This window comes from Gobius niger, assembly GCF_951799975.1.
Source record: "Gobius niger genome assembly, chromosome: 1".
NCBI classification, from domain to species: Eukaryota; Metazoa; Chordata; class Actinopteri; order Gobiiformes; family Gobiidae; genus Gobius; species Gobius niger.
Window position 1 is genome coordinate 42138207 of NC_136852.1, and position 21518 is coordinate 42159724.

General features: G+C 42.5%; 1 protein-coding gene across 1 annotated transcript in view; it reads right to left on the bottom strand.

Moving 5' to 3' along the window:
* The window catches only part of fras1 (Fraser extracellular matrix complex subunit 1), a 421086-nt gene that overhangs the window by 226262 nt on the left and 173306 nt on the right, over window positions 1-21518 (bottom strand). The window contains exons 14-17 of the mRNA XM_079566634.1: window positions 10511-10654; window positions 940-1080; window positions 584-724; window positions 280-447 (exon numbers count right to left, since the gene is read on the bottom strand). Coding sequence (XP_079422760.1) covers window positions 280-447; window positions 584-724; window positions 940-1080; window positions 10511-10654 — 594 coding nt within the window. The remainder of the gene's footprint in view (window positions 1-279; window positions 448-583; window positions 725-939; window positions 1081-10510; window positions 10655-21518) is intronic.

Consider the following 21518-nt stretch of genomic DNA (forward strand, 5'->3'; position numbering starts at 1 on the left):
AAAACAACAACAACGTTCTGAAGGGGGAGTGCTCAGACAGCCGCAGAGTTTCTTAAAGAGGCAAAATCGCAGCATCAGAGTATGCTGTAGAACGGTGCTATGTGCCTGGAAAAAACACCGTAAAAATAAATGTGTATGAGAAACCCATGAGTAAAGACTGCTCTTGCTTGGGGCTTCATTTGCGCGAGAGCCATGATGCAAAACACCTCCAAAACTACAGTATATCACTCATTACGAATTCAGACGGTGCAGAAAGAAACCGAGCGCTGGGGCCCTCACCTCTGCAGACGTTGGCTCCGTCCCGGTAGCTGAACTTGGGGCACTTGGCGGCGCAGACTCCGCGCTCGGAGCTGGGATACTGCAGGACCAGGACCTGCTCCGGTTTGAGACACAGCGTGCAGTCGGAGGCCAGGGGTCCCACGCAGGAGCGGCAGGACGGGTGGCAGTCTGCGGAGACACACGGGCATGTCCCAGATCAGGTCTTTATGCTTCAGAATGCAAGGCTTTTAATGCCCTCAAATAAATCAATCTGAGCATATTTACTTCGGTCAGATTTACAAACAGAGGGATGAGGGGCTCTTACTGTGGCAGGACTGGTCGTGCGGGTACATCCCCTCCCCACAGCTCTCCACACACTGTCCCTGCAGCAGGAACAGGTCGCTGGGACAAACCGAGCACTGAGACACGGAGGGGCCCCAGCAGGACGAGCAGGAGCCGTGACAGGCTGCACACAGGAATGATCGCGTTAGAGTTTCAGAAACAACAAAGTGTCGCCGCGTCCTTACTGTTGAGCATGTCCACAGCACTTTCATTTCTCAATCATTTTAAATATACATCGTTTTCTTTGCTGCTTCACTGACTTCCTAAACCGAACTCCTCTCACTTTGACAGCACGCTCCCGTTTAACCGACTCTGACAGAAAGGGGACATCACTCTTACCTCTGCATCTGCTGTGGCCGTCCTTGTAGTGCTGCGGAGGACACTCGGAAATACATTTCCCATGGTGCAGTGCGGCTCCCGGGGGGCAGCTGGCACAGAGCGGGTTATCGGGGAAACAGGACTGGCAGGACGGGTCGCAGGCTGAGGACGAGACGCAGAGAATCAGGGAAACACTTTTAGAACATCTTCTGACATCTAGTATTACTATGACAACGCCCGAGTGCCATCAGGGCGGGCTCTGAACACTGACGAAAACTCATAGATATTCCAATACATTTTTTGCCTATATTCCAATATTATAGTCATATGAAGGGCTTTTATCAGAACAACCTAATTTTGGGGGAAATAATCTATGATGAGAGTGTACACGGCAATGAAAGGATTGAGTTTAGCAAGAGATGGACAGTTTAGAACAGTATTTCCTGCACTGCGCTAAAAGTACTAAAAAGTAGCTACAACTCTTGAAATAACCATTTTTAAAGTCGAGTATTTCTTTTCTGAGTTTATTTTCTCAAAAGGTTTAAGAAGAGCAGTTTGAGTGAATTCCATCCTAAATCTGTGGAGACTCTTTGAGCCAGTGTAATTAAACTGCTCATGAGCAACTCTTTGTTTCCAGATGAAAGTTTATGAGCAAATTGTCCCATTATCACAAAACTTGAAGTAATAGAAAAAGATTTTCTAAATTATCAACTCAAATGAGAGTCAGCATCATTTTCAAGTCATTAACTGTTGGAGGATAATATGAATGTGGTGGAAAAAACCTCCCAGTGATAACAGTATTTTTCAATACATTTTAAAGCTTGTAATTAACTAAAAATGGTCATTTGTTGAATTTGCAGCATTAGGAGGTCATATTTACAGAAATCAAAAGCTATTTCAATCTAAAAAATGTTAACAGGTCAAGTTATATTTTAACATGGGAGCCCTACTTTGATAAGGGCTTCAAAATTCTTAAATTCATGAAAGTTGTGAGTTTTTAGAGAGTTTCTGCATGAATTTCTTTGCAGGATGTCAGAACAGCCTCCCAGAGCTGCTGTTTGGATGAAAACTGCCTCCCACCCTCATAGATGTTTTGCTTGATGCTCTAAAGGTTCTCAACAGGGTTGAGGTCAGGGGAGGAGGGGGTCCACATCATGAGTTTCTCTCCGTTTCTGCCCATAGCAGCCAGTGATGCAGAGGTATTCTTTACAGTATGACATGGTGCGTTGTCATGCATGAAGAGGATCTTGTTAGGGAAAGCACGGCAGACAGTGGTCAGTCAGAAGATCATTTTCACACCTTCAGGGAGCCTAAAGGGACCGACCAGCTCTCTCACCATGATTCCAGGCCAAAACATGACTCCGCCCCCTCCTTACTGACGTCACAGCCTTGTTGGGACATGGTGGTCATTCACCAATCATCCACGAGTCCATCCATCTGACCATCCAGGGTTACACGGCACTGACTGTACAAGACTGTTTGAAAATGAGTCCCCATGTATTGGTTTATGCACAATTGCAGCCTCTGGAGGGTCCTACACCTTGATGTTCGGGAGACTCCAGAGGCACCAGCAGCTTCAAATACCTGTCTGCTGCTTTGTAGCTGCTGTTCTATTAATCTGATGTGTTTGTCTGGCAGAAACTGTCCTCAATGTGCCTTTATCTGCACAAACCCGTGTGTGCTCTGAATCAGCCACAAATCTCTTATCAGTATGATGATCACGCTTAATCTTTCATGAAATATCGAAGGTTTTCATTCCTAGACCAAGGCATTCAACTATTTCAAGCTTTTCATCAACAGAAAGACCCTTTTTCTTTTGCATATTGCTTGAAAATGATGATCTGCATAATAAAGTGGAATGTCCTTTTTGAGTAGTTTTTCCCTTAACTGGGTTTACATGAAAACTAATCATCTCAGGTCTCTGAGATTGATGTCAGTGATTAAAAGGAGCCCCGAGACACAAAACCATCCATGAGTTTCATTGAAAAACCTTTTTTTTTTTTACCTTTCTGACACTGAAACACAATTTGCATAATAATTTGGAACGCAGTGTTTGAACCACGAAACTAATTAGGAAAAATCACTGCATTTCCCACCAAAGTGTTTATCCTTTGAACACACTAAACCCAGACTCAACCTATATTTATCTCCGCAGACATGTCCGCGCCCGTCCCGCTCTTTCAGACTGAGGTAATCCCCGTGAAACTCCTCCTACGGCGCGCCGGAGGGGACAGAAAGTGCGGCTCGACTCCCCCCGGGCGGCCGGCGAACGCTTCAGTGACATTTCGGATCGGACACTTTTTAAATACGAGTCTGCCCTTCAGCTTTACTCACACAGTTCACACAGTTCAGGAGAGTTTGGAGGCTGCTGCGAGTTTCACGAACTGACGAAATGTGGAGAAGTTTTAGACACGATTTAGTCAAAGTTTATGCCCAGTTTAGAAAGTATACTTCAAGCAGGTGAAGAGTGGGAAAAAAAAGTATTGCAAGTTTTCTTTCTCTGGAATTTTCCGCATGAAAATGGCCTATACTTTCCAATAAAAAGTAATAATGGACAGTCAAGGTTAAATATGATGTACAAATTTACATTTGTTTGTTTATCACAGGACAATGTGTATATCACACAAAAACATACCCAGTCAATACAAAATGCTATTTCCAAAAGAATATTGCATTTATTAAAGGTGCACTATGCAAATTTTATGTAAAAAAAAAAAAAAAAAAAAGGTTATATCAACACGTATTTGACCTTTTCTGAGTCGGCTATGCAATAAAATTGATCCTGAAGCATCATAGAAGCCACCAGGATGGAAAGTAAAGGTGCTAAGCTAACCACCCAGTAGCATGATGCTTCATGCTAGCATCATGCTACATGCTAACGCTAGTTATGACTGCAGTTTTTTCTCTGAACAATCTGCAGTGAAAAAACATCCATAAGGGCCTGATTTAGACTTGACTTTATTGGTGTGTGATAAATAATTGTATATTCTGCCAGAAAATGATTGATTGATTGATTGATTGATTGATTGATTGATTGATTGATTGATTGATTGATTAAAAATGGCTAAAAAGAGTGAAAAATGGTGTTTCCCAAAACATACATGCCTTCTATTGTATTGTTCTGGCTAATGGACGTTCACTGGAGAATAAAATGGAATAACTGTTAAGCTCTTCCCAGAAGATGGTGAAAGACTGTTGTGGAGCGGAGGGAGCTGCGCAGGAGGAAGAGGAAGGAGGAGGAGGAGCTGACCAGTGCAGGACACCACGCTCTGAAACAAGGACTAACCCAGGAGGCGCTGCACCGTCTCAGACGATCAGAGGAGACTGAAGGCAATAATCCGGTTTCCCCTCCCTCCAAAAACATACTGGTCAGGTTGGTCCACACTATTTCCTTGTACGGTTGTTCAATGAACTTATACTTATACTTCTTCCCCCTGGGTGAGGCCACGCCCCCTTGTATGCCGCAATGCCGACTGTATCTACTGTACCTTACTCCGGAAGTTTGCGTGAATTGTGCCCGCCCCTTTTCTCCCGTCAGTTAACATGGGGCTGGAGAAGTCAAGACAAAATCAGTCACTACACGAAAACAAAGCCGATTTTTAGCTGCGCAGAGAAACAGTGAAGTGTTGACTTGTTGGTGCAAATGAACATTGGACATTTTACACAAATCAATCGACTAATCATCAAATTTTAGTGGCGAACATTTTCCCTCGTTTTCCGCTTAAATAAACAGGCTTTGCGCTCGACCGGAAGTACAGAGACAATTAAGGCAAAAAGAGGCAAAAGTGGGCGGGGCGGAATAAGGTGAATAGATGATATATTTCCCGCCTCTAGCTGTAATCCAAATATGGCCATTTCCTCTGTGGGAGACAGCAGCGGCTAAAGACAGGAGAAATATGCACAGGGTGTTGTGTTACTAAACTTTAGGGCCGTTTTCTCCAAATGCCGTTTTTATTCCACTCTTTAACAACATCTCCACTTGAGCAGCTCCAACAGACTCCACACTTTACGGCCTTGAACTTAGAATATAGGTTTTTTCAGAGGGATTTCATCTAAATTGTAACCTGATCACTTGAATATTGAACCCCCAAAAAGCAAAGTGAAATTTGAGTTTTTACAACAGCAAACGTGCCAAATTGTTGTCTCTACATTCATTTCTTTCCCCCGTTTCACCTGCAGCGGTGAGTCATTTGAACTACATTCAATTAATTGAGTTAATTCCTGTAAATGAATTCATGTGTTAATAGGATTTTCTTATGGACCTTGAATGTGCGGCGTACAGTGTGAGAGAAGCCGGCTGTAATTAGGCCCCTCTTCCCCTGTATGTGATTATGAATATGGATGTGAACACGCGGATGAATAATGGATATATGTGCACTGAGGCTGAGAATAGAGCGCACTCTCCCAGGAGCTGCACCCCCCGACTCTTATTTTAGGATTAATGCTCCTCCTCCTAATCAACGGGGCTCAGGCGGCGCCAACAACCACAGCATTTTCTGCATATTTACTTTGAGACAACATTTAGTCCATTCTTTTCAGCTTCCGTCTAGTTTTAGTCGATAAAAATGTCAGCTGACTATATCCGCAATCAATTTACTTTGAATATTATTGAATTCAAACAGATTTCATTATTTTCTCTGCCTCGTGTTCCTTCTCCCACATGAACAAAGCACAGAGCTGTTCCATCGGCGGGGAATTTAAAGGGCGGCATGAAGCAAAATGGACCTTTTTGAGCATCTTTCCCGTAAACAGATGAAGTTCTCAACAGACCTGGAGCTGTGATCTTTGAGTCTTCCCCAGTGGCTGTTCTTAGCAGCGCTACCTCCTCCTGAGGTCCTGTACGGATCCATCCGTTTCAGTCTCATGAATAGGGCTGGGTACCGTCAAATGATAACAGTATGGTATTGGAAAAAAAGGCTAGGGACTATCAGTATCGAAAAGGAACTGAAAATAATCATGTCTTTTGATCCATTTTTTGATGCTGTTGGTCCAGGGGCAGCATTAAAGGAAGTGACTTTGTTGTTTCAGCTCAGTCTATTTTTCTTATCTCTCCTACACCGTCAGCATTCCCCACTCAAGGTCAAGTCACGGAGCTGAACCAGATACGGACTGACGCTTCTGTGACTATATTTCCAAACATTCACTCACAACATTCATTTCAAGGACTATGCAAATAACTGCACACACATCCCCTCCCTAACCACGCCCCAAAACCCTCTGCGTCTGTGTTCACCAACTTTTTTAACTCCCCCACCCCCGCCCTCCAGCCGACAGGCGGGCGCCCCTCCCCTACAGCGCCTGCCCAGGTGTACTGTGTGTTTCCCATGTCTTGATGTTTTTATATATGTGCTTTGCCTTAACTTAACCTGATTGTAATTTCGCATATTTTCTTTTGTAAGGCGCATTGGGTTGCCTTGTGTACGAAATGCGCGGTATCAATAAAGTTGCCTTGCCTTGCCTTGCCTCGCCTTTTGCTCAATTTCTTCCCCCTTATTTTTCAACCAAATTTTTTGCCTATTGTTTACCCCCTTTCCCCCCCATTTGTTTATTTGGCTCCAATTTGTTCTAGTTTTCAAAACTTAGTTCCCTAATTTTTACCAATTTTTTATTACAAATATTTTCCTTATTCCCCCCCACACATTTTAATACATTTTTATTCCCCTATATTTCACACATTTCCTTATATTTGCCACAATTTCTCTGAATTTCCCCGCAAATTATCCCCATTTTTCACACATTTCTTGACACTGATGACGAACCCAACGTTGTAAATGTGCAGATCTTCCACACGTTATTGTCCTGTTTCCTGATTCTCAATGACAAATAATTTAGTTTACGTATCGGAAACCAAGTATCGTTTAAAGGGACTATACAGAGTTTAAAAATGTATAAATGATGTATTTTCCTCCCCATACATTTCCAGCAATGTCCTAATGTGTAGAATGAGCTCAGACTTACTCACCACAACTGCCTCTAAAATCCTGCACCTTCACTCAAAACGTTGCTACTTCGGGTCTGAAGTGCCGTCATGCACGAGCTTAATATAGAAGCTGCAGTTACACGTATGACCTGAGGTGGCAGTAGTGAGTATAAAATGGCCATCTTGCATTTAGCCCCTTTAAGTCAGGGGTGTCAAACATACAGTCCGCGGGCCTGATCCAGCCTGCGAGATTTGTAGAGCATAAATTCCAGAGTATGTAAAAAAAAAAAGTCTCTACCATTCCTGTGCGGAGTTATGATTATTTAAAGAATAACCAGAATGCTCATTCCAGCCACTAGGGGGCAGCTTCAGTGTTAATTTTGACAACATATTTTAATTTAGTTTTAGTCTTAGTCTTCTGACTAAAATGTAATTTAATTTTAGTCGAGATTTAGTCAAAAAAATCTTTTCAATTTTAGTCTAGTTTTAGTCAACTAAAATTGCAAGTAAATTTAGTCGACTAAATTTAAGACTAATTTAGTCGGCTTTGCTTTTATAATATGTATTATAATCATATTTAATCTTGTTCCTCTGCTTCATGGAGCTGCTCCCACATGAATAAAGCTCAGAGCTGATCCTTTGGCAGTGAATTTACATGATATGAGGCTCTTTCAGACGGTCAATAGAAGTTTGGATGATTTTAGTCTCTCCTTTTCATTTTTATTTAGTCTTATTTTAGTCGACTAAAATATCTGGACATTTTAGTCATAGTTTTAGTCTCATGTAAAACTTTTAATTTAGTTTTAGTCCAATTTTAGTCGTCAAAAATATCACTTTGACTAAAATTAAGACTAAATATTTTAGTCGACGAAATTAACACTGGGCAGCTTCAATTTAAAAAAGGAAAGCATGTCACACGTGTCCTGCAGAGGGCACTGATATAATAAGAGATCAGGATATGCACAACATATTATGGCCACGTGGTAAATGGACAGTCTGCCCCAAGGCGGCTGTGGCTTCAATATCACCACTTATCACCACTGAGTGTGGAGAGAATGAATAATGACTATGTAGCACTTTGAGGTACTTGTGACACAGGCTTGTAAAGTGCAATACAAGTGTAAGGCATTGTTATTAATGAAGCTACAGTCAAGTTGGGGCTTTGACAAATCATAGCTCAACAATACTATAGAAAAATGTTCTCTACTGTATTTTACTATTTACATTATATGTGGCCCGCGACCCGCCGTGGGAGCTGAATTTCAGCCCATGACCCAAAATGAGTTTGACACCCTGGTTTGAGTACTGGTGTGGATGAAAATTTAATAATACTCAGCCGACTCATGAACTACTTTTAGATATGGATAAGTGTCCTTATCTAAGTTCGGGAGCAGCACCACACCTCACTCCCCAGTCTCCATCTTATAAATACCTCCCGGTCCCTCTCCTCAGACTCTCCTCAACGTCCCCCCGTTAATTCCCTACTTTTCATTCCTTCTATCTTTTAGGTCAGTGGGGATGAAAGCCCGAGAGCTCGTCGTCGTCTCCTGCAACGGCAGCGTAACATTATTTGCCTTCGTCATCTTGCTTTTTCAATAAAGTTGTGGTCCTTGTGAGGGAACTTGGGCTATATCCACACAGAGACAAAACATTCTCTGTAAACACGGGGCCAGCCCAGTAAATGTGTGCGTCCACATGAAGCCAGTAGTGTGTGTAAAACCGCTCATCTCGCCTGTGTGAGGCAAAATACTGAATACCTGCCTTAAAATGTGCACACACAGCCTAAAATAACACAGAGCTATGAATATACTTATGAATATGAAACTGAAATGTAATAATTACTAATACTACTAATCCACCATCCATTTTCCATCCATTTTCTTCCGCTTTATCCGGGGCCGGGTCGCGGGGGCAGCAGTCTCAGCAGAGATGCCCAAACTTCCCGATCCACACACACTTCCTCCAGCTGTTCTGGGGGGACCCCGAGGCGACACCAGGCCAGCTCGGAGACATAGTCCCACCACCGTGTCCTGGGCCTTCCACGAGGCCTTGTCCCACTACTACTAATAATAACTGCAATATATCCCTTTGATACTCTGGATTCGCCCATATATGGTCATGTTTGAAAACAGTCAAGGGGGAAAACAATCTAGACTTTCTCTAATTATTCAAAAAACGCTGAATTATGAATATAGTTTTCTACTAAATAAAAATACAAAGACATGGAGAGGAGCAAAGTGGTTCAACAGCCCATAAATACATAAATAACGGAGAATGCTAACACGATGCTACATGTTAGCATCGGGCTAATGCTAACGGTTAGCTAGTGCTAGCTACAACTGCCGTTCTTCTACTGAACAATCTGCTGGGAGAAAATATCCATATGGGCCCAATTTATACTTGACTTTATTTATGTGATAAATAAGTTTATCTTCCACCAGAAAATGGCAAAAAACAAAAGTGTTTCTCTAAAGATTCTATTTTCCCCCTCGGCAAAGCCACGCCCCCTTCTATGGCGAGATGCCGTCTGTATCTATTGCTGGGTTGCAGGCTCTAGAATGTGATGATGTCATTGGACCGAGCGGGGGGGAGGAGTCAGTTTTTCCTATTGACAGCATTACACTTTCACAAGCATAGACTGTAAAAATAATGGACGTCTTCTGCTCACTCCTCCCCGTTTACCATAATGACTACGGTCGTGGGGGAATTCATGGCGGATTCACAGACTCCCCCTCCCCAGCTCTGACGAAGCATGTTCCCAAAAAGGACATACGGGCGGGATCTTCACCGTAGACTCGGCCCTTGCGTGACGTGTAGCTCGCGCTGCTCCAATGCTAACAGTCCGACCCTCATTAAGAACGAGATTTCAAAAATTCTTCTTACGAAAACCAGCCTGGTTTCTTACATTGTGATTAACCCGCCGTTATCACAGGAGGAATAACTAGCCTAGTCTAGTGTTGAAAAAATTGAAACCAGGCGTTAAAGTCGTTTTTAAGGTGTCTAAACTGCTTTTCAATGGGGGCCTAGTGGCGATATGGAGGTACTACAGCAATGGCGGAGCAATGACGGCCCCCACGTTTGTGGTCAAAAAGCAGGGCAGCCAGCGGCCATTGTTCACAAGTCGTAGCTAAAAAGAAAATATATGAATTAAAAAAATTATCATTAATATCAGTCACTGGGTCCATGATCTCTCTGTACAAGACCAAAAATGTCCTCAAAAACAAAATAATTTGTCCTCTATATAATAGTATAGGCCTTTAGAATGCTGTGAAGCCACCTGTAACCCAACAATTCTAAATACCCTCAAATGAGAGAGAGCACCTTTACTCAAAATGAGTATTCTAAATACTGTACATAGTCTAAATACATGTATTCAGTTACTCCCCAACACTGGCCGTAACAATGGAGCCACATAAACGGCGTTTTGAGATCTTTCCACTCTGGGACCTGGTTTGGAAAATGTTCCAAACCAGATTGATAAAATATTTGTGTGTTTAGTCCTGAGCTTGACTTTGTGTGGACAGGGCCTCAGTGTTAGTCAAATTTTATCAAGGAAAAACATTACATTACACTAATTACATTACTTTGACTTAAACGGCTTTAGTCCATAAATTCGCTCTAGTCTGAGGGACGGTTTATCCATGTTTAGTCCCGGATCTTTGACATATTTACCGTAACAGACCCCGTCCTGGCTGTAGAAGCCGTCCCCGCACTGAGAGACGCAGCGTCCGAGTTGGAGCAGAGCCGCCAGGTGCGAGCAGGACCCACAGTCTGACTCCGAGGGGCCGGTGCACTCGGAGCAGGAGCTGTGGCACTCTGAGGAAATAAACAACAACACACAAACAAACAGGGTTAATGAAGCGTACCTTACAATAACACGGTAATTACATATGGACTCATGGGAACATCTGTCGTTCTATACTCTCTGATTGTCCCTGAACCACTTTAGAGACGGTAAGTCAGGAGGAAACACTCATTCATTTGTTTGTTTACGGTTTGCATATGGCGCATGTTAATGAACACACATGAGGCTTATGTTTAAAGACGCTTCGCCGGATTGTAGCCATGAGCCCAGGAGGGAAACTACTGCAGAAGAGGAAACCCACGCTCACACAGAACATGCAGACCACACATACGACTGTGATTCTGACAATGTCAATGTCAATACTCCAGGATTCGTCTGACCTTTCCCATTTTTACCGTCAAAACCAGTGACACTTGCCTCCGCTGCACCAGTCATCATGATGAAAATAACCTATTATGTTACCAGCCAGTCGCCTTCTTGCTGTCCACATACTTCATATGTTTCAGGTTGACATTTGTTCAAGTAGAAGTAAAAAGTACTGATAAACTCTAATGCAGCCCGATCCAAATTATTATGCAAATGACATTTTTCTCTGATTCTCTAAACTGTCAACTCAAACGAGAGTCAGCATAATTTTCCAAGTCAAAATCATTTAAATGTGGTTGAAAAAATCTCCCAGTGATAAGTAAAAAACTCTACTTTTTTTTTACTATCGTTTAAATATATTGTAAAGCTTGTAATTAACTGAAAATGGCCATTTGTTGAATTTGTAGCACTAGGAGGTCATATTTACTGAAATCAAAAGCTTTTTCAATCAAAAACATCTTAACAGGTGAAGCTATATTTTAACATAGGAGCCACAGCAGCTTCAAATACCTGTTTGCTGCTTTGTAGCAGCTGTTCTCTTAATCTGATGTATTTGTCTGGCAGAAACCGTCCTCATTGTGCTTTTATCTGCACAAACTCGTGTGTGCTCTGAATCAGCCACAAATCTCTTATCAGTTCGGTGATTACGCTTGATCTTTCATGAAATATCGAAGGTTTTCATACCTAGACCAAGGCAATTAACTATTTCACGCTTTTCATCAGCAGAGAGACCCTTTTTCTTTCCCATATTGCTTGAAAATGATGATCTGCTTAATAATGTGGAATGTCCTTTTTCAGTAGTTTTCAACTGGGCTTAACCTGAAAACGAATCATCCCAGGCGTCTGAGATTGATGTCAGTGATTCAAAGAGCCCGAGACACGACACCATCCATGACTTTTTTTTTTTTTACCTTTTTGACACTGGAAAACAATTTGCATAATAATTTGGAACGCGGTGTAAGCACAGTTTCCTCAAAACGTTACTCAAGCACTCGCACTCCGTTCTTCCCACAAATGCAAAAAGTCCCGTCCACCTGTCGCCGAGTCCGTGGCTCTTTCTTCAGGCGCGAAAGGTCAGCAGACAGACTCTTTATTTCATTCACTCGGTTTTCAGTCGCAGACATCGGCTCAGACCGGGCAGATTTCGAGGCCGGTTTTGAACTTAAATGTCACGCGGAAAATGTCACACAGAAAAAACTGCCGGGGAAAATCCGACGGAGGAGCTTCGCACAGGCGAGACGGGAGCTAAATGTTTCTGCCTTACGTTCGCCTGAACCAACATCATTTGGCCTTCGATAGACTTTATTAGTTAAGTCTAAGCAAAGATTGAGAGTCCGATAACCTTCAAAACCCGGCATCGTAAGTAAACGTTCGAAGGGGATATCTCAGGCATAATTCGTTCTTGAAATAGGGTTTCTACGTGTCATTTCATCGCCCAGATAAAACATTTGTCATGCCTCAATCAGCATTGTCATATTTAAAGATCTGTAACCTTTCCACCAAACAGAGGAATGCAGGGAAGTTTGAAGTGTGACCTTTTTGTTTTGTTTTGTGGGGTCGCAGTGTATTTTCTTGAACTTATGGAATAGTAAAAGTCAAGCAGTGCCACTGTTTTCAAAATAAATGTAGACGACGCCAACTGGAGTCAAATCAAATGCCTTTTTAATGACCCTTTTTCAGGCGACCGAGACAAAAAAGGGAAACCGTTTGAAAGTGGCGGTTTCAGTCCAAGAGAAGAAGCCCATGAATGATGCAGGCGAGCCCGGACAAAGACGACGGCGGGGGAAAGGGAAGATGAGAGCGAAAAGTGGAGTCCTGGTTAAGTCCTGGTTCAGTCCTGGCATGTTTTAAAGAGGAGAGGGCCCATGAATGATGCAGAGCAGAGAGGACAGAGCGGACAGAGGGAAAGGAAGATGACAGGATTCATAGGAAATGGCCGCGGGGCAGGAAGCCGTCCGACACAAAGACATGAGATCAATGCGGGCGACAGAAGGCAGCAGCTGTCAGTCAAGCTCTTATTGTTAAAGAGATTTTGTCTGGTCTACCCCGTTCGCTGTCGCTCGGCTTTTTCAGACGTTCCCTTGGCTAAATGCTGATCATTACAGCCCGCTGTTAACTCGTAAAGCGATTTTGGGATGTCTCGTTCTTCTTTTGTGCCTAACAGCCCTGGGAGGAACAGTTTGAACAAAAGGGGGCCGCAAATCTCTGCTCCGTAAAAGACACGGCAACCTTTTTACCGCTAATTCAAGGCAAGAGCCTCGGTAAATGCGGACCGTCCAAATGTGAAAAGTGGTAGAGACGTGAGCAATATATGGTCAACAAGATAATATCGAAAATTGTTGTTTGGAAGATATGCAAATTGACAATATCTCCAGTGTCTAGAAATGTGGCGGCTGTGGGAACCCAGGGTGCTGAGGGTGCTACATCAGCCCCTGGTGGATGGTTTGCAAATTGCAGGCAATAATAATTAATAGGAAATAAGCACAGGAAAAGCATTTTTTGGGGGAAAGCTTGTCCCACAGCACCCCTGACCAAAATATGTCCCTACGGCTCTGCAACAGGACGACGCAACTTTACACTGAATACTTTCATATTTGTATTTTGTTGACGAGACACTTGATAGAATTTCTATAGTTGTAGAGAAGGCTCACTCTGCCTGACATCTGTCACAGCTCGTCTTTGGACGTATGACGCACAGAAATAAAAAAGGAGAAGCGGCATTTGATCCTTATGTATACAGACAGTTAACAAATACGCTCATCCGGAAACTTTCAGAGTCCGTTAGCCTGCGCAATGTATTTTTCCTAGCGTCATTAGCATTTAGTTGTATAGATACAGACGGCATCTTGTCATAGAAGGGGGCGTGGCTTCGCCGAGGGGGAAAATAGAATCTTTCGGGAAACACCATTTTTCAATCTTTTTAGACATTTCTTGATGGAATATGGACTTATTTATCACATACAAATAAAGTCAAGTGTAAATCGGGCCCATATGGATGTTTTCTCACAGCAGATTGTTCTGTAGAAGTGAAAAACCGGCAGTTCTAGCTAGCGCTAGCTAACCGTTAGCATTAGCCCGATACTAGCATGTAGCATTATGTTAGCATTCTCCGTTATTTATGTATTTATGGGCTGTTGAACCACTTTGCTCCTCTCCATGTCTTTGTATCTTTATTTAATAGAAAACTATATTCATAATTCAGTGTTTGCAGAGATGCCGTCTGTATCTATGCTGCACAAATCTGGCCTTTATGGAAGAGTCCCGTTTTCTGCAAAGGGGACCTCTTATGGTTTTCTTTTAAAAATACCACTCTGCCATAAAGGCCAGATTTGTGCAGTGTACGACTAATAGTTGTTCTGTGGACAGTTTCCCCCACCGGAGCTGTTGCTCTCTGCAGTTCATCCAGAGTCATCATAGGCTTCTTGGTAACAGCTGTGGTCAGTGCTGTCCTTGTTCGGTCAGTAAGTTTAGGAGGACGGCCGGGTCTTGGAAGGTTTTCAGTGATGTCATACAGTTTCCATTTATCGATGGTGTGTTAAACTGTACTTTGAGAGATGTTCAAAGCTTCGGAAATCTTTTTATAACCTAACCCAGCTTTATACTATGGTCTGGGTGAATACTCGATTCTGATTGGCTGTTAGGTGCTAACAGGCGTGCATTATTTTCGTATTGCTGAGTTGCAGGTGACATCACAGCGTTCTAAAGGCCTATACTATTATATAGAGGAAAACATATTTTGTTTTTGAGGAAATTTTTGGTCTTGTACAGAGAGATCATGGACCCAGTGACTGATATTAATGATCATTTTTTAAATTCATATATTTTCTTTTTAGCTACGACTTGTGAAAGTGTAATGCTATTAATAGGAAAAATCATTCATCATCACATTCTAGAACCTGCAACCCAGCAATTAACGCGCACCTAGTCCGGTAGTTAAATCACTGGGATATCGCTCCACTGCGGGCATCGCCATAGCAACGCATAACCATTGACGTTATGCAATGGACTGTCAATGATAAAACCTTGGACTTCATGATGCTTCTGCTCCCCTAGAGTCTCTTAACAGACCTGAGACCATCGCAGAGCAGCTGTATTTGAACTTTGAAGTTTTTTATATTAATAAAAGAAAAATCAAATCAATGTATAAATTTCATTTCCCTTCACGATTGTATGTCACTTTAGTGTGTGTCTTTCACATAAAATTTCAATTAAATATATTTATGTTTATGGTCCATAGTCCACAAAATATACCTCGGCAGAGTTGAATATTGCACCTGGCCTGACCATTCAGTTGTATGGGGATAGAATGTTCAATAAAAACAGGAATATGTTGGCAAACAGGCTCAGAGCTGGAAGGCATTTCTGTGATTTCTATGGCATGACGGTTCTATTTGAAAACCTTCATTTTTACTACAAGCTCCGACAGGCTAAAGAACATTTTAATTTCCTGTATATATCCTCCCACTGTGTTTGTTGTAATTGTTTTGTATCCCTCATTCCTGTCCATTTAAGTGAACTACAAACACTTTGGGCCAACATTGCAAATACGACTCTGGTGAAGTAAATGTAATCAATGACTTTTAAATGCCCTGCGTAAACCCAGAATAGGCATTATCTCAGTCTGTTTCAGGTAGAAGAGCATTTTAATGAACAACGCTGATAAGAATAAACAGGGACCGAACCGGGATTAAACGGGAGCCGCGACAGAAGCCCCTAAGCATGACATGAACTCGTCTAAATACGAGCTGAAAAACACTTCAGAAGCAGAACGCGCTTGCCTCGCTGTTGACACTGTTTACAGCATTTGTGCTGTCATCACAAATGAAAATATTTTCTCACAAAGTGTCAAAGTGGCGCCATTATTCTCTCGCGCGGGCACATTGTTGTTGACTGAATAGAGACACACGGTTATTATGATTATTGCAGCGGGTTTCTGGACCGGGGGACTCACTGCTTATTTCGAAAACTGTGCGTTGTCTGTGGGTTTTGTTGGTGTCCTGGTCCACAAACACTACATCAGCGGGAAAGAAAGGACCGCAGTGTGTCTGGAAGAGAGGAAACCCTTCCACAGAGAGATGTCTCCAGTGCAGCGTGAGAAGATCATCAGTGCCCCTCTCCCCTCCATTCAGCACTTTATACTCCGCCATACGTATACTAACTCTTTTTCTGCAAGTTTTCCACAGAAAATCTTGTACAACTCTGATAACCACATGCTCCGCACCGAAACAAAGTCTCTACTTTCAATTAAGAAAAAAGAAAGGGTTTCATTATAGGTTTATCGGTCACTTTTGAATTGCAAATGAACAACGGTAGTTTTCATCAATATCAATCCTGAGAAGTGGAGAAAATCACTCTTTTGTGAAACTGTTCTTTTAAAGGTACACTGCGTACATTTTGAACTATACTGTTGCCGGCAAAACAAAACATGCTCCTAATGACCAGCTCAACACAGAAAATGCTATTACTGCAGTGTGTAATAAAAGAATGGATTTGGATGAGGACCTAACCTGTTTACGTCTCAAATTCTACTTCCTTTCTTCACATCTCCATGGAAACGACGCTGGAGACGTACCCACTAAAGTAAAGTTTACAGTCATACCTTAAGAGGGGTGAGCCTCATAAATGTTTGTTTGTAAATTTATGAGTTATTTTTCAATGATGAAAATATCTGTCATAAAATAAATGCTTGTATTTTATGTATTGGGTAAAATTCTACGCTGTGTGGCTTTAAGCAACATTTTAGAACGTTTTGAAGTACTTAAAACATCCCACAAACGAATTGTGACCTCTCACTTTATGACCTTAACGCTGAGATACATTTAACAACTACTAAATGACTGGACTCCCTCCCTTCCCTGCCTTACCTCAGCTTCAGAAACTGTGGTCCAGCCCCTCGAAGACACAGACTCCTCCTCCCTATTTTGTTTAGTGCAAATACTCACTAACCTGACTGAAAACAAAGTCCCCACAAAGAAAAAGGTGACGCACTCTAATACAGCATCTGGTTGAACAGCCTTTCACCTTAACAACCGTATTTGCTGTGGTCTTGTTCTAGAGGTTGATTGATATATCAGGCAGATAAATGCAAGGCTGTGGGAACCAAGGGTGAGGGGTGCGGGTGCTGTAGAACCTCCTGGTGGATGGTTTGTGCATTGCTTGCATTATTGATAGTAGGAAATAGGCACATAGGCATATCTATCTCCTGAATTTAACGTGATCGAGACTTCTTGTTTGCATTGGAAAGAGCTCAGTCAGAGCCTTAAAGTCCGAGCCGTTTTTCCATACTGAAATATGTTCTTACCTGAGCTTAGACGAGTTGATACGTACCTGTCTACTCTTTGTGCGTACCCGTGGAAGAGCGTGGTCGCTTCCAACTTCACCCCATTTAGAGCTATGGGAATATACTGGGAGAGGCCAAATGCTAACAACATCTTAGTCGATTTGTGTGACTGAGGGCACACACAAAAAACAGACAGGTACGTATCAACTCGTCTAAGCTCAGGCAAGAATATATTTCAGTATGTGAAAACAGTGGCCTGTTCCTTTAAAACAAGCCCTCACAGCTTCCCATTGCAGTAAAAATCAGCCACACGTTTGTTCACCTCAGATGGTATTTGATACATTTCGAGTTGCAGACTTTTGCTCATAATTTTGTAAACATAAGAGATAGAGAATTACCATTATTTTTAATTTGGAATCTGCTGATATTTGTCTGTCAAGCTTACTCTGAAGTACCTACGAAACATGATTGTTCTGAATAAATCAGCCCCTGGTGTCACAGTTCAACCCTGGCACATTTTACAGTCTGGTTTCATCATCCACAAGATTACAGATGAGACATTTTTAAAAATCTGCCAGAAATATTGGTGCCTTAGAAAAACCCACATCGGTCGACTTCTAATTGTTTCAATAAGCTTCAGTGATGTCAAAAGATCCAGTGCCGCAGTCATGATTCAACAAGATCTTGCATTGATGATGGGAGACCGTGACCACAGCGCTAAGACTTCGCCAGCACATCCCAAAGATTCGCAACAGGGGTTCAAATCTGGCTTCTGTGGTGCTACCTGAACTCTTTCACAACGAATCCTGGCATTGTCATCTCGGAATACGCCTGGGCATCAGGGAAGACGTAACCCACTGATGGAATAGCCTGGTTTGTTTCGTTTGGCCAGTATATTCTCTTAAATTTGCGTTTTGAGCGCATTACATCGACACTCCACAGGGAACAAACCTTTAACCGTGTGCGAATCCAACACGGGACCTCGTGGCTCTGCGCTGAACTCCCTCCGCCACTTTGCCGCCGCGCCGAACCCTCCGCGGCGCAAACACAATTGAAATTCTACCTCTGCACCCTCTGCATTCAGAGCAATGAGGCATATCTCCAGTATATCTTCCGCTTGTATAGACGGCGCAGCGGAGCCTCCCCCCAGTCGCTCTAATAGGCAACAAGAGGATTCCGCGTCCTTTACCTTGGCCCTCGCAGCAAAGCAATTTATTTTTATGGCGTCCCGGAGCGCGCAGTTATCGGCAGATGTAATCCACGCGGGAACCGAGCCAAGAGAAAGGAGAACACGGGGAAAAGAATCACAAGTAAAGCTTTGGATGTTGTGCATACGGCGTTTTTTTTTTGTTTTTTGGGGGGGTGGGAGATAGAGAGATTAGAGTTTCAAAACAAACAAACCTGAAGCAATGCAGGAGCTGTGGGTGTTATTGGAAGGACAAAGCATGGGCTAAAAAAAATGTGAGGAAATCAGGGATTAGCCGAGGATAAACTGGGGATAAACCAAATTACAGTCCAACGCATCATTTGGGTAACCTGTCTCCAGCCAGAAGAGACGCTTTTACTGTTTTTTACTTTTACTTTTATCACTTTTTGGGTTCATTTTGTCAGACACTAGGGTTAGAGATGTTGAAAATCTTTTACCTTTACATGTACCTTTTTTTCCCCCCCAGTTATTTTCGTTATCATTTTCCAATAGTTTTATACAATCACATGTACATAATTTGTATATGTGTGAATGCAAACAGAAATAAAATGAGAAAAGCCAAACAAACAAACAAACAAAAACAAAAAACCTGCACACATTGGAAGTATCAAGCAAAGATAAATAATTAAATCGAATTGGGTATTAGGAGGTCTGTCCAAGTTGATTTATTATAGTAGTTAATAAAAGGTTGCCAAATTGAGTGAAATATTTGTTCTTTCTTCCTCAAAGAATATTTAATTTTTTCTAATTGTCTCTAAGAAGGTTTTGATGAGTAGGAGGAGTTGTACTTTTCCAGCTGAGCAAAACTATTCGTCTGGCTAGCAACATCACAAAAAAAGGGCTATTTCGGACCACTGCAAAAGAAACAACCACATCACGGACTGGGACGAGGCTCGGTTCATTGGATCTAAAATCAACAAATTCAAGCACTGGATGAAAGAAGGTATAGAAATCAGGAAACAGAGCACCGACAACATCAACCGGGACGAAGGAGCGTTTCTCCTGTCCCACACCTGGGACACCCTCCTCCAATGACTACGCCCCCTGTCGCCCTGAATCCACCGGGTGGCAGGGGGCGTGACCAGTCTGTCGGGACCTGTTGGGACCGTCAGACTGGTCACGCCTCGGAAGTAAGAACAGCTGATAAGTGACACGTCACCGCACGCCGGTGATACCTCTGATGACGGCCTGCAGATGGCGGCTGAAACATGTAAAGGTAAAAGATTTTCAACATCTCTAACCCTAGTGTCTGACAAAACGAACCCAAAAAGTGATACAGTAACACAAGTAGACACAATGAACGTTACCAAGTTTATAGAGATGCTTTTACTGTTCTTAACAAAGACATGTGTCTGGGATCAGGGGTGGTTTCCTCGAATTCCTGATGGGTGTGATTGACAAGTGTATTAACCAATCAGAGGAAAGCCAGATATGACACAAACGGCATACGGGGTATTTCGTAAAAGGAGGAAGTTAGTAGCTTTATGAAGTATTGGCTGAAGAGCAGAGACAAATGAACATTCTATGCGTTTATGCCACAAAGACACTCAAGAAGTCAAGCTCGGGACCAAACGGAAAAACATTTGATCAATCCAGCGCATCATCCACAGGAAAGCGTTGTTTTTGGGGGTCTATAAACGAACACTTTCCAAACCAGGTCCCGGTGTGGAAAGATCTGAAAAGGCCGTTTACGTGGGTCCATTGTTACAGCATCTCCGCATCTTGTAGCAAAACGATGTTATCACAGCGCCAGTGTTGTTTTCTATCTATAATGTGACCTTATAATAACCTTTACTGCACAATCCTCCACTCCTCAGCCCCACGGCGAGCCACAGGCAACAGTGTGTGTTTTTGGACTGACAGTAAAAGTCCGGTCACTGTTTTTCTATCTTTCTGCTTTAGTGCCGTGAGTCTGAAGAATAAGTTGACCTCCTCTTCTCTTCTGTAGATCGTAAATCCATCGAGAAGCTTCATGTTTAATACAAAGTTCCTCTTTCTCATACAGAAAGTTTGCTGCGTATGTGCTACCTACAGCTGAGTTCTATTCCCTTTGGTAACACCACAGCGCCTCACACAGGCCTGGCTGATTAATCGCGGCGTCAGTCATACAGGCGGTGTCTCTGGAATTGCCCATGTATGGTCATGTTCGAAGCAGTTGAGGCGGAAAAAACAAAGAGGAGGAAGAAGCTACACTCTCTATAATTACTCCAAAACTACTGCTGAATGATCAATATAGTTTTCTACTAAACAAACTTACAGAGACATGGAGAGGAGCAAAGTCGTCCAACATACCATAAATACGTAAATGGAGACTGGAGTGGAGAATGCCAACCAATGCCACATGCTAACGCTAGCTATGACAGCTGTTTTATCGCTCTTTCTGAACAATCTGCTGAAAAAACATCCATATGGGCCCAATTTAGACTTAACTTTGTTTGTGTGTGATAAATAAGTTTCTATTCTGCCAGAAAACAGTTAAAAAGAGTGAACAATAGAGCTCCACAGTCCCGCCTCCTCTCTGGTCCGTAAATAAAATTCTTTGATTTGGAATAAAGTCTTTAACTCCGTAACTACGTGAGCTTGGGCTGAATCCAGCTCTGTGGTTATAATGCGACCGCAAAGTCAGATGCAGGTGAAAAAAGCACGTATGAGATCGATCTAGTTTACGAAAAAATACAGTTTAACTGCGAGCCTTCGTCCTAGAACTACATTACCCAGGATGCTCGGGAGTCCCATGACTACGAGGCTTTTGATTGGTGGAGCTTCACGTTCCCACACGTATTTATTTATTGTAATGTAGAGGACATATTATAAACAACATATTATAAACAAAATGCAGGCAGATAGTGGACGTTTTATCCATATCTAACACTGATAGTAAGAAAAACGTCAAAAAAATGTTCCCAATGATCCAATTAAACGAACCACCTATCATCTTTATTCCAATGAGCAGGATTCAGATTGTTTAATAGTGAAATAATATAGAACTGTTGTCTGCAAAGTAAAAGAAACTCGCCGTGTT